At 50.0% G+C, this 13,788-nt stretch overlaps 1 protein-coding gene across 3 annotated transcripts in view; it reads left to right on the top strand.

The window, feature by feature from the left end:
• Positions 1-130: 130 nt before the first annotated feature.
• TRPM4 (transient receptor potential cation channel subfamily M member 4) overlaps positions 131-13,788 on the top strand; it is a 40,163-nt gene continuing 26,505 nt past the window's right edge. The window contains exons 1-9 of one of the 3 annotated variants that reach the window (XM_046682764.1): positions 131-267; positions 578-645; positions 4,694-4,868; positions 5,204-5,384; positions 5,592-5,755; positions 6,138-6,321; positions 10,872-10,933; positions 11,051-11,242; positions 11,617-11,716. In XM_046682764.1, coding sequence (XP_046538720.1) covers positions 244-267; positions 578-645; positions 4,694-4,868; positions 5,204-5,384; positions 5,592-5,755; positions 6,138-6,321; positions 10,872-10,933; positions 11,051-11,242; positions 11,617-11,716 — 1,150 coding nt within the window. In that variant the 5' untranslated portion in view covers positions 131-243. Of the gene's footprint in view, positions 268-577; positions 646-4,693; positions 4,869-5,203; positions 5,385-5,591; positions 5,756-6,137; positions 6,322-10,871; positions 10,934-11,050; positions 11,243-11,616; positions 11,717-13,788 lie in introns of those variants that run through there. The other 2 variants (XM_046682765.1, XM_046682766.1) reach the window with 2 other exon arrangements.

Below are 13,788 nucleotides of genomic sequence, written 5' to 3'. Positions count from 1 at the left end.
GTCCCCGTCCCCCTCTCTCTGGGTCCCCGTCCCCCTCTCTCTGGGTCTCTGTCTCGAAGTCCCGTCCGGCCCTCTGCCCCGCCTCCCGCTCTGCGTGTCTCCGAGACTCCCGCCCCCCCCAGACTTTGCCCCGCCCCAGGCAGGGCTGGAAAGTGGCGGATCCGGTTTGTCCGGGGCGGGTCTGGAACCCGGGTTCATAGACGGGATGTAAGGAACCGGATAGGTTGCGGCGGCTGCGGCAGCATGGTGGGCTCAGAGAAGGAACAGGTACAGCAACTGGACGCCCGGGACGGAGGGAACAGGGAGCTGGGGGCCTGGTCTCCTCGTTCCCAGAGAGGAGGGCGCTGGACACCCAGATTCTTGGGTCAGATGAAGGAGGGTGGGGGGGCCCGGACTCCTGGGTCTTTGTGGAGGGGTAGGAAGGGAGCTGGGAGGGGGTCGAGACTCCTGAGTCTGGGGGAGGAGGGCGCTGGGTCCCAGATTCCTGGGTCCCAGGGCGGGGCGCGGGGTGGGTGCCTCCGTGCCCCATAGGACTGAATGGGAGCCCCCCATTCCCACCCCTTGTTCCTGGCCCCAGAGCTGGATCCCCAAGATCTTCAGAAAGAAGACGTGCACGACGTTCATCGTTGACTCCACAGACCCGGGGTGAGGAGTTCGCCCCGGGACCGACCCCTGAGTGTCCCCGGCCCGCTAGCCCCGCCCACCTCAGACCCCGCCCTTCGGCCCCTCCCCCATGCCAGTCTCTGCGGACACTCCCAAGGGCGTTCCCTGGTGGTCCTCTCCCTCGGGCGGGTTTGGGTCTGTGCAGACACTTCCAAGTTCCCATTCTCTCGTTCAGGTTCAGTGTTAAGGGTCCGGGACTCGGTTCTGTTCTTTCCTTCCCCGTGTCTCTCCTATGCGTCTCTGTCTCCTTGTGCCACTTTCTCTTTTTCTTTTGGGTGTTTCTGTTGCATTCATTCATTCATTCATCCAGGAAACTTCACCGAGCGCTCCCGAGGGGGCATAATTTTCAGGAGCACAAGCCCGACCAAAGTTCAGATCTCCCCTGGGACACGTGCTGTGTGGCTTTGCGCAAACCGTTTCACCTCTCTGGGCCTCATCTGGGCATAAAAACAGGCCCTGTCTCCAGGGATTATTGGGAGAATGAAACAAGTTAATGCTTGTGATATTTATGGAACAATGCCCAGCACATAGTAAGCCCTGGAAAATATCAGCAATTCTCACTCTGGGGTAGCAGTTACGACTGTGGACAGGCCCCGTTGTTTGTGCTGGATGGCTGGGGACACCGAGTGAGCCAGTCGGGTATTTGCCCCCTTAAGGAGCTCCCTGCCTTCAGCGAAGGTCTCCCGATGGTTCTGAGTTTCTAGTTCTTTTTTAAAGATTTTATTTTTCCTTTTTCTCCCAAAGCCCCCCGAATACATAGTTGTATATTTTTAGATGTGGGTCCTTCTAGCTGTGGCATGTGGGACGCTGCCTCAGCATGGCCTGATGAGCGGTGCCATGTCCATACCCAGGATTCGAACCGGCGAAACCCTGGGCCGCCGCAGCGGAGCACGCGAACTTAACCACTCAGCCACGGGGCCGGTCCCTCTAGTTGTTCTTAAGACAATCTTTAGGGTGTAGGAAATGTCAACATTCCTAATTTAGTGTGTGTTTTGTTAGAAACATATTAGTGCAGTGTGGCTTGCAATCGTGTAGATAAACAGATATACATTGCTGCCGGCGAGTGCCCAAAACCTTTTTGTCCCTGGAAGTGTGGTCAAGAAAGCTTAGGGACCTCTTGTCTGGCGGGAGGCGGACGATTGTAAGGCAAGGGGATGGGAACTGCAACGGATGCGCCACTGGACCCCAGGGGTGCAGAGAGGAGGCATCTGGCTAAGACTGGGGAGGGGTTACGGGGTGTCACTAATGGCTTCTGGAGGAGGATGGGCCCGTGAGGTGACATTTGAAGGACAAGTTGGAGCTTGACAGTTGAAGGTGGGCTAGAGAGGAGTGTGGACAGTGATCCCAGGGGCAGGAAGATCATGTGCAAATTGGCAATGTGGTGTGGCTTGAAAATGGAGCAGAGTTCAGGGAGCAAGGAGCGCTGTCGCGAGAGAGGAGGCCACAGACGAGGGCAGGGCCTCAAATGCCACCCTGCGGGGCTGGGACCTTGTGCTGGGGCACTGGGGAGCCACAGGAAGGGCAGGGTCAACTCTGGGTGTGGAAAGGCTCTCTAAGGGCTGTATGAGGATGAATAGGAGTTCAGGAAGCCAGGGAAGAGGCTGGGCGAGGGTCCGGGTGGGAGAGGAAGAGGCCTGAGTCAGGCCAGGACTGGGGGACACAGAGAGGAGGGGCAAGGGCAGGAGTGATGGATTTAGAGAGTGACGGGGGAAGGAAGGAGGATGGTATCTGGTTTGGGGTCTGGGAGACAGTGAGGTTGTCCCCGAGATGTGAGAACCCAGAAGGATGAGCAGGCTTGGCATATGTCGCCGAGCTCAGAGTGGGACTTCGTGCACAGGAGGGGCCTGGGGGGAACCGGGGGCGTTGCAGCCCTGGGTCTGGGATTCAGGGAAAGATCTGAGACTTGAGAAGTCTTAGCCGTAGATGGCAAAGAAACTGGGGAAGGAGGGGATACGCCACAGGGGAAAAAATGTGAGAAGTCAGGGAGGTTGCAAACTGGCAGTTCTGTGGCCCAGTGTTTTTGCATAGAAGAGCAGTTTTAACAACCTGTCTCTGAATGCCTCAAGACAAACATACCTGCCTGACATGATGGTGTCACATGGATGGTGACACATCCACTTGTCTGGAGCTTCTTTCCGTTAATGACTTGCCTGGCCCCTGGAGGCATCGATTTTGAGACCCGTGTAGGGAAGCTGGTGGGCCTTGCTCCCAGGAACACCTGTACTCAAGGGAGACAGAGGAAGAGAAAGGCACAGATAAGGTGGGCACAGAGCACCAGGGATGGGGCGCAGGTGTCCCCTGCCAAGGAGGAGGTTTTCTGGAATTGGAGCCCTCTAGCTGTGACCAGCTGCTTTGTGATAAAGTCAGATGAGACCTCAATACAGGCCATTGTATTTGGGGACACGCAGGTAATCACGGATCTTACAGAGAACAATTTCAGTTTGGGTGGCCGCACTGAGGAAGGGGAGGGTAGGACGTGAGGAATGCAGAGGGGGAGTCTGCCAGTGCTGTCCACCAGAACTTTCTGCGATGGTGGCAATGTTCTATATCCATGTCCAATATGGCAGCCACTGGCCACGTGTGGCTCCCGAGCACATGAAATCTGGCCTGAGTGACTGAGGAACTGAATTTTTAATTGTATTGAATTTTAATTTATTTGGATATAAAGACTCCCATGTGGCTAGGGGCAACTGTATTGGACAGCACAGGTTCTAGAACATTCCATGAAGGAGTTTGGCCAGGCAAGGCTAGTGGGAAGTAGATGGAAGGGACCGAGGGGGTCCAGGGATGGGATTGAGATGGGTGAAAGGATCAAGTGGGTAAACTGAGGCATGACAGGACCCTGGAGGTAGACTCAGAAAGGAGGGGTGTGTCCCTCATTGTGGTTGGCCATTCTGTTAGTGTCTTGACAACTTCTGCCAAATCCATGTACCACCTGTGCTATTCTTTCCACAAAACTGGCCCTTCACTCACAGCTCACTCTGTTTACGTAAATGCGGGCAGGTCTCCCCCGATATCTGAATCCTTTCCAGAATCAGGGACCAAGGAGATCTAGATACGTTTTCAAATAAACCCCTCATTCCCGAAACTCATGTCGCTTGCTCTTTAAGACTCAGGTGCCAATCCCATTTGGATGGCAAGGATACTTGTACATTTTTTTAGGGGGAAAAAAAGTTTCACATGTAATCACCATAAATGGAAAATCTGTTCCATTTGCCACAAAAAGAAAAAAAAAAAAACCAAGCCATCAAAGACAATTACAATGCAAAGCAAAGGAAGGTATGTACCTTCTGGCTAGATGCTATTGCCAGCCCCATTTTCTGAGGCTGAGGCCAGCTCTTCTCTGTCAAAGAGTAGCGATGGGTTTGCCCTTAGAGATATTCCAGCACCGGCGGAGCCTCTCTCCTTGACTATAATCAGAGCTGAGAAAGGAATGACTTTCTCGCTGCGTTACTCACGGTTATTTAAAGCTCTGTGTGCAGTTCTGCAGAGGCCGCTCTCCCACTGGGTCTGGTATGCAGTTCTCATTTCAGGAATATTGCGTGATTTCATTGGCTCCTCATAGTTCCATGGAGTAGGCTGTGTTCTTACCGTCTTTCCGTTTGAGGAGGAAATTTAGTCTTAGAGAGGTGAAGCCACTTGCCCAAAGTCACACAGCACAGCCACTTGCGCGTGTGCACTTTCTGAACCACTCTCTGGATTTTCCTTTTTGTGGGGAATATCATCTGTTTCGACTAGGGGCAGCGGGGACCCCCCTCCCCCACCCCCTGCACTGCTCCATTTTGGGCCCTGCAGGCAACAGCGAGGGTGGGCCACAGCGGTGTCCTTCTGGTGGGCACTGTGACTGTGGCTGCCCTCCCGCGCCAGTCTGTCCCTCAGGCTGGTCGGAGCCAAGGAGGGGCAATGCCAGGGGCAGCTTGGACTGTGACTGCCTCTGGGGGCATGCAGAAATATGGAGACTTGTACGGGATTCTGGGGGTCGGTGGGGACAACCCTGGGGTTCATGCTCCCCCTCCCTCTTCCCCCTCAGGGGGACCTTGTGCCAGTGTGGGCGTCCCCGGAGTGCCCACCCGTCAGTGGCTGTGGAGGATGCTTTTGGGGCAGCTGTGGTGACCGTGTGGGACAGTGACTTGCACACCACGGAAAAGCCCACCGATGCCTACGGGGACCTGGACTTCCAGGGCGCCGGCCGCAAGGCCAGCAATGTGAGGCCTGCATGTGTGGGCAGGGCCAGGGTGGACCAGCGGGGTGGCACGCCTCAGGGGCTCCCAGAGCCAGGGTCTGGGGGTGCCCCAGCTGACTGCTGTGCCTCCCCATTTGCCCATCTCTGTCTTCACCTCTCTCTGGGTCTCTGTCCCCCTCTCTCTGGGTCTCTGTCCCTCTCTCTCTGGGTCTCTGTCTCCCTCTCTCTGGGTCTCTGTCCCCCTCTCTGTGGGTCTCTGTCCCTCTCTCTCTGGATCTCTGTCCTTCTCTCTCTGTCTCTGTCCCTTTCTGTGTCTCTGTCCTCCTCCCTGTGTCCCCTCCTCCTGTGTGTCCACAGTTCCTCCGGCTGTCTGACCGAACGGATCCAGCTACAATTTATAGTCTGGTCACTCGCACATGGGGCTTCCGGGCCCCGAACCTGGTGGTGTCAGTGTTGGGGGGATCGGTGGGCCCCACCCTTCAGACCTGGCTGCAGGACCTGCTGCGACGCGGGCTGGTGCGGGCTGCCCAGAGCACAGGTGACTGAGGGTGGGCGGGGGCTGAGGCCTCCTGGGCTGGGGCTGACTGCTCATCTCCCCCAGTTCTCTGGGATGCTGTCTCCCCACCATCTCTGTGTGTGGGTTTTTGTCTCACTCTCTATTCTCTCTCTTTCTCTCTCTCTCTCTCTGTGTCTACATACCTGTGTGTCTTTGGACCTCACCATCACTCTCTGTGTCTCTGTGTAGGGGCCTGGATTGTCACCGGGGGGCTGCACACAGGCATTGGCCGGCATGTTGGTGTGGCTGTGCGGGACCACCAGACAGCCAGTACTGGGGACAGCAAGGTGGTGGCCATGGGCGTGGCCCCCTGGGGTGTGGTTCGGAATAGAGAGAACCTCGTCAACCCCAAGGTGGGACTCAGGATCTTGGAAAAGGAGGGGCTGGGGACCCGGACTCCCGGGTGTGGGGGAGGCGGGGCTGGGGGATGGACTTCCGGGTCTGAGGGAGGAGGGGCTGGGGGCCTGGACTCCTGGGTCTGAGGGAGGAGGGGCTGGGGGATGGACCCCTGGGTCTGAGGGAGGAGGGGCTGGGGCCCGGACTCCAGGGTCTGAGGGAGGAGGGGCTGGGGCCCGGACTCCTGGGTCTGAGGGAGGAGGGGCTGGGGCCCGGACTCCAGGGTCTGAGGGAAGAGGGAGTGGGGGCCTAGACTCCCAGGTCTGAGGGAGGAGGGGCTGGGGTCTGTCCTCCCGGCCCTGATGGAAAGACTCCCTGGTCTGGCCACTTGTCCCCCAGGGGTCGTTCCCTGCAAGGTACCAGTGGCACGGCGACCCTGAGGACGGGGTCCAGTTTCCCCTCGACTACAACTACTCGGCCTTCTTCCTGGTGGACGACGGCACCCACGGCCGCCTGGGAGGGGAGAACCGCTTCCGCCTGCGCTTCGAGTCCTACATCGCCCAGCAGAAGACGGGCTTGGGAGGTGAGTGGCTTCTTCCCCTCGCGACCCAAAGCTCAGGATCCTAGTGGTCCCGTCTGGTCGAAATTTGGGGGTTGCAGCAAGGAATTTCCTATGGTCAAGCGTCTTCGTCCAACATTTGCTGTCTTAAAAAAATCTTTATCTCGAAGTCTAAAATACACAAAAGTGGATGGCTTGATGAGTTTTTAACAAGCTGAACCCGCTTATGCAGCCAGCACCCAGATCAAGAAATAGATTATTTCCAGCCTCCAGAAGCCTTCTCCTCCTGCACCCAAGGGTCACCCCTATCCTTCTTCTAACAGCATGGAATGGTTCTGACCACGTTTCTGCTTCATATAAATGGAATTCTGCCCTCAGCACAGTTTTGTCTGGCTTCTTGTATCCGATGTTATTTCTGTGAGATTCGTCATTGCATGAGTCGTAGTTTGTAAATAACCCACGGGCCAAAGAAGAAAGAAAAAGAAGCTAGAAAATGGGGGCTGGCCCCGTGGCCGAGTGGTTAAGTTCGCGCACTCCACTGCAGGCGGCCCGGTGTTTCGTTGGTTCGAATCCTGGGCGCGGACATGGCACTGCTCATCGAACCACGCTGAGGCGGCGTCCCGCGTGCCACAACTAGAAGGACCCACGGCGAAGAGTACACAACTATGTGCCGGGGGGCTTTGGGGAGAAAAAGGAAAAAATAAAATCTTTAAAAAAAAAAAAAAAAAAAGAAGCTAGAAAATGTTTTGAATCGAATGATAACGAATATATGACATACCATCACTTTTGGAATGCAGCTAACGCAATACTTAGAGGGAAATTCGTAGATTTAAATGCATAGATCAAAAAAGAAAAGAAGAAAGACTAAAAGTCAATGATTGAAGTTTTTTTTTTTTTTTTTAAACCTAGCAACAGAACAGCAAATCAAATCTAGGGAAAGTAAAAACAAGGAAATAATCAAGACAAGGCAGCAACTGATAAAATAGAAACAAATGTGCCGTGCAGAAAATCAACTCAAACAAAAGCTGCTTCTTTGTAAACATTTCCTGTATTTAAAAAAGCGTCCACTTAATTCTTAAACTTTACTTAGCTTTTTGGCAACTTTAATCTTATTTTTAAAATTATCATACACTAAAACCAACTTTTGGGAGTGTATGGTTTTGTGAGTTTTCGCATATTTAGTGATCTATGTGAGCATTTCCACAATCAGGACACAGACCAGTTACCATGAATGCATTCCTTTTGTACCCGACCCCTGGCAGTCACTGATCTGTTCTCCATCACTCTAGTTTTCTCTTTTCCGGAAGGTCCTATAAATGGAATAATATAATACACGACCTTTTGAGACTAGCTTCTTTCACTCAACATAATGTATTATGGCAGCTTTAATATAGGCTCATTGGAACAAATCAAAACAAACGAAGATGTATCAAGAAAAAGTTAATGATCTTCCTTTCTCAGCTCCAACCCCCTCTACTGGGGTAATCAGTGTTATATAGTTTTGAGTTTATCCTTTTGTACCTTTCTCTATGCTTATAAAATCCTAGGTAATTATATTTCCACCTGTATAGTGTTTCTTTCTTTTTTGTATTATACATATACATCTTACACTTTCTTATGACCATCTCTTTTTTTTCCCCTTTTTCTCCCCAAAGCCCCCCAGTACATAGTTGTATATTTTTAGTTGTGGGTCCTTCTTAGCTGTGGCATGTGGGATGCTGCCTCAGCGTGGCTTGATGAACAGTGCCATGTCTGCGCCCAGGATCTGAACCAGCAAAACCCTGGGCTGCTGAAGTGGAGTGTAGGAACTTAACCACTCGGCCACAGGGCTGGCCCCTATGACCATCTCTTTAGGTCCAAACTTCTCTATCTTGCATCCCCTTCTAATAGTTGCATCATATTCCTTGGTAACAGATGTGGCACCTGTTATGTAAAATTTTCTCAGTTGATGGATACTTAAAGTTCTACCAGCGTTTGGCACTACAAACAATGCTGAATAACTATCTTTGTGTGGACATCTGTAATTACATACGGGTGTTTTAAATTATGTACAGTAGATTCCCGCAGTGAGATTGCTGTGTGTCTGTATTAACAGATAGTACTAGAAAACTTTCTAAAAATTTGTAGCAATTTTCATGCCCATCAAGAATGTGTGAGGGTTCCTTTTCTGCCTAGTCTCAACCAGGTCTGGATATTCTTTTTTTTTTCTTTTAGAAAGCAAACATTTCTCATGCTGATTCCCCATTTTCATTCTTGACCATTTTTAAAAAAAATTCCTTCTTTTTTTTTTTTCAGGGAAAGATTTTCTCTGAGCCAACATCTGTTGCCAGTCTTCCTCTTTTTTCTTCTCTTTTTTCCTCCCCAAAGCCCCAGTATGTAATTGTATATTCTAGTTGTAAGTCCTTCTGGTTCTTCCATGTGAGCCGCTGCCACAGCATGGCTACTGACAGACAAGTGGTGTGGTTCTGCCTGGGATCCAAACCCACGCTGCCGAAGTGGAGACGATGATCTTAACCACGAGGCCATCAGAGCTGGCTCAGCTCTGGATATTCTTGCTTTAAGTTTTTTTTTTTTTTTGCCAATCTGATGGGTGAAAAGTGACGTCTCGCTTTCAATTTGATTTTTTTAACTTATCCAGCCACTGTTAAAAGATATAAACCTATATTTTGTCAGCCAATCGGATTTCCTTGATTATGAACTGTCTGTTGATATCCTTTGCACACTTTCGAGTTGGGTTATTTCTTTCTCATCTTTTTGTGGGAATTCTTTGTCTCCTGTCGATAGCTATGCTTTGACTGTTAGATGTATTGTAACATTTTTAAAACATACTTTAATTATGCTATTTCCATAAAAATTCTACCATTTTTAAGAGGTTAGACATTTTTGTTGTTTCTTTTAGAGCCTCTCGGTTTCCTGTCTTTTTAGAAAAGTCCATCCCGCTCCAACACTATACAAATATTATCTGTAGGTCTTCTTTTTAATATCTTATGTTTAGACCATTAATCCATCTGGAAATGATTTTTACATGTTTTGAGGTAGGGAATCTGCATTTCTTTTCTTCCAGATGGGAAGCCATGTTTTCTTCATGACTATTTAATAAATAAACCATCTTTTTCTGGCTGAATTGAAGTGCCACTTTTTTTTTTTGAGGAAGATTAGCCCTGAGCCAGCATCTGCCACCAATACCCCTCTTTTTTCTGAGGAAGACTGGCCCTGACTAACATCCGTGCTCATGTTCCTCTACTTTATATGTGGGACGCCTACCACAGCATGGCTTGCCAAGTGGTGCCATGTCCGCACCCAGGATCCGAACCGGTGAACCCTGGGCCACCAAAGTGGAATGTGTGCACTTAACCGTTGCGCCACTGGGCCAGCCCTGAAGTGCCACTTTTATATATTGAGTTCCTGTATATGTTAAAATCTGCTTCTGAAACTTTTTCTCTTCTACCTCTCTGTCTATTCCTGTGCCAAAACTATGTTTTGATTACAGCAGTTTAATCTGTTTGAATATATATTAGGGAACATTCTCCCTCACTGTCCTTTTTCAAAAATTTCTTGGCTCTTCTCTGGTATTTATTTTTCCATATGAATTTTAAAATTATCTTATTCTATTAAAAAAAAAAAAGAAAAAGAAAAACACCTCCAAACTCCTCCTACTCCCCCTTCCCCCAAACTGTATTGAATTTATGTTACTTTGTAACAGGTCGACATGGTATTAGTTTTTCCATTTATTCAGACCTTGTCCTTAAATAAAGTTTATCCAATTTCTTCATAAAAATCTCATGCCTTTCTGGATGAATTAAGTCCCAAATATTTTATCAAAACATGAATGGGATACATATTATTACTAGTTTGGAGAAAAATTTTTTATTTTTGTGTATTTTTCTTGTGTCAATCCTCTTACCAAATTCTTTTTATTAATATTTATTTATTTTGAGTGGAGTCTCTCCAGTTTTCTGAGAATATAAATCATGTTTTCTTCACATAGATACCTTTGTGTCTTCCAGCTTAAAAAAAAACACCAGTTTTCATTCCAGTGATTTCATTTTCTTGCTTTATTACATTAGGTCAAAACTCCCAGATGAGTGTGAACAGTAGTAATGTTGTCACGTTTCTTTTTTTTTGTTGTTTCTTATTTTAATGGGAATAGAGTTAGTATAAAACTATCTTATATCCTTTTGCTATTGGCCTTTGATAAATATCTTTATTGTGTTTGGATGGTCCTTTTTAGTCCTTATTTCCTTCATTTTCTCTTTGAACTTTCATCCTCTCCTGGTTCCCGGGTGGTTAATCAATTACAGGATTGACTCACACCAGAAATACCTGCCTCATTTGGAAGCCCAGGAGCTCAGGCCCCCAGCCCGCTACCTCCCTTGGGAAGTGGGGCATTACTGTCTTCAAAATCTGGCCCCTCCAATGTGCTCGAAGACATGACAATTCCCATAAACCTCAGGACGGAGGGTTAGGCAGAAGCCAACATTTGCCCCAGGGACTCCTGGGAAATGTAGTTCTCTCCCATCCTTGGCAAAGGCTGATGGGAGATGACCAAGCCCCCGGATCTCTTCTTTCCTCAGGGACTGGAATTGACATCCCTGTCTTCCTCCTCCTGATCAACGGTGATGAGAAGATGCTGGAGGTATAGGGGTCTGGACTCCTGGGTCCTGAGTCTTTGGGGAGGAGGGTCTGTAAGTCTGGACTCCAGGTGGGGTGAATACCTGCCTTCCGTGACCTGACTCCCCGCTTTATCCTGTAGCGGATAGAGAATGCCACACAGGCTCAGCTCCCCTGCCTCCTGGTGGCTGGGTCTGGGGGAGCTGCAGACTGCCTGGCAGAGATCCTGGAAGACACTCTGGCTCCAGGGAGTGGAGGGGGCAGGCGACGTGAAGTTCGAGATTGGATTAAGCGTTTCTTCCCCAAAGGGGACCCTGAGGTTCTGGAGGCCCAGGTATGACATTAGGGGCCAAACCCTGGATCCTGAGATGGGAGGGAGCTGGGGACCTGGGCCCCAGGGTTTTGAGAGATGGGGGTGCTGACGACTTGGAGTCCTGGATCCAAGGGAAGGGGGGAATGGGGGCCCAGACTTGTGGATTTGAGGGAGGAGGGGCTGGGGACCTGGACTCCCAGGTCAGAGGGAGGAGGGGCTGGGGGCCTGGACTCCTGGGTCTGAGGGAGGAGGGGCTGGGCCCAGACTCCTGGGTCTGAGGGAGGAGGGGCTGGGGGCCTGGACTCCTGTGCCCTGGAGGGGAATGGTCTCCTGTGTCTCTGTGGACAGGGCTCTGGAGGAGTTGGGCTGGGGATGCAGACTTTGGTGTTTTGCAGGTGGAGAAAATCATGACCCGGAAGGAGCTGCTGACAGTCTACTCAGCCGAAGACGGCCCTGAGGAGTTTGAGACCATCGTTCTGAAGGCCCTTGTCAAGGGTAAGACGCCCAAATCCTTCCCCTCTTTCAGCTCAATTTTGGACTCCTTTCCTGGCCTGGGCACTTTATCCATCTTCTCTAAGCTAAGGTCTGTGCCCCTTTTTATCTCTTTTCTATTATCTTTCCCCTTTTCAGTGTTTCTTGGGGCTTTGCACGATGCTATTTGGACAGTTTTCCCAGGATACTGTCATTATGTTCCAACACTGCTTTCCTTCTGTTTGATCCATCCGTCCATATGTACATTGATTTCTCTGTCTTTCCATCTACGCATTTCATTCATTCTTCATTCTTCCATCCATCTATCCATCGATCTTGCCATCCCCCATCCATTGATAATTCCATCCACTCATAATCCATCCATCCATCCATTCTTCCATCTATTCATTCACCCACCCACTCTTTCTTCCTTTCTATATGTGTTAAGCACTGAGGGATAGGGGAGTCAGAGATGAACCAAAGCACTGCCTCCCAGTGGGGAACTCCTGACATTTCATTAGAAATGGTAAACTCAGGGGCCGACCCGGTGGTGTAGTGGTTAAGTTCATACACTCTGCTTCGGTGGCCCAGGGTTCTCAGGTTCAGATCTCGGGCGAAGACCTACACACAGCTCATCAAGCCATGCTGTGGCGGTGTCCCATATACAAAATAGAGGAAGATTGGCACAGATGTTAGTTCAGAGACAATCTTCCTCACCAAAAAAAAAAAAAAAAAAAAAAAGAGAAAAAAAGGAATGGCAACTGAGAGGAAGGAAGGATGAAAACCAAGGTAGGGAGCATAATGGCTACATGGTAGAGGCTGGAGATGGGGCTCATTTATTCACTCAACAGACACCATCCCAGGCTCCAGAGACTGAGGCAGACCCATTTCCTGCTCTCAAGGACCCCAGATCCTACTGGGGTTGTTTGGACACAACCTTAAGTAAAATTAAGACCAAAGCGTGAGGGAGGAATCACTGTCAGTAAGGGGAGAAAATTCAAGGAGGAGCTGGGATTTAAATTGGGCCTTGAAAAGTCAGTAGAATTTGGACTCAGTGAGACGGGGCGGTGGGGTAGATGAGTGGTGAGGAAGATTCCTGGGGGTCTGTGGGAATGTGGGTGGGAAAGGTTATTTTCGTTGTCAGAATAGTTTTACAGGGAAAACACCCACTAAGATAAAATTTCCCAAGAGTCACAGTGTCCATTTATATAATGTGTCCTCAGCCCCAGGCCTCCACCCCAATTGTATCCACCATGTTCTGTGGTGTGGCAGAAAGAGCAGTTACTTTCGACTTTGGAGTCAGATAAAGCTGAATTTGAGTAACAGCTTGGCCCCTTCCTTGCTGTGTGACCTTGAGAAAGAGACTTCCCCTCTCTGAGCCTTAGTTTCTCTCTCTGAACAATAGAAATAATACCTTGGAGGAGTGTTGAGAGCCTCACAGGCAACTTATGAGCAGTGCCTGGTCCTCCCGGTGTGGGGGAGAGCAATAAATGGGAGCTCTTAATATCATTCCATTTCCTATGGGGACATAACCTGAAATAGAGGATGACCCTCAGTGGGCAAATCGGATTCATTTTACAGAAATTAACTCACCAGCCTCCTAGGAGAAAACACAGCAGCTCTCTAAGATGTGGTTTGAAGGGATGGTGTTATAAGTCCATTACCTGCAGAAGTGGAAGTGATCACGCTCTGCCGGGGAAATCGGAGATAGCTGGACGGGCTGTGATCGCAGAGCTGAACGGATGGGGTTTCAGCAGGCAAGGAGGGAAGGCGGAAGGGAAGGAATGCTCCGTAAGTGTCTAGTATGAGCCAGGCACTGTGCTGAGCAGTCGGCAGATATTTATGCCCAGATCCTCCATTCCTGCCTGCAAGGATCGTCTCCCCGATGGTGGCATGAAGCATGTGGCATGAAAGGAAGGTTGGAGACAAGGCCAGTGACGTGGGCAGGGCCAGACCACCCAGCACCCCAATTTTGTCTTGAGAGGCACAGGAGGGCCAGCATCAGTTCTATGTAGAGAAGGACCCTCTAGGACCAGGCAGAGGCAGAGCAGAGAGGAGAAGAGAGACCATGATGAAAAGGAAGAGATTGCTGTCAT

This window comes from Equus quagga, chromosome 13 (genome assembly GCF_021613505.1).
Source record: "Equus quagga isolate Etosha38 chromosome 13, UCLA_HA_Equagga_1.0, whole genome shotgun sequence".
Classification (NCBI taxonomy): domain Eukaryota; kingdom Metazoa; phylum Chordata; class Mammalia; order Perissodactyla; family Equidae; genus Equus; species Equus quagga.
Note: the sequence above shows the minus strand (reverse complement) of the source record. Positions and strands in the feature narration are given on the sequence as shown.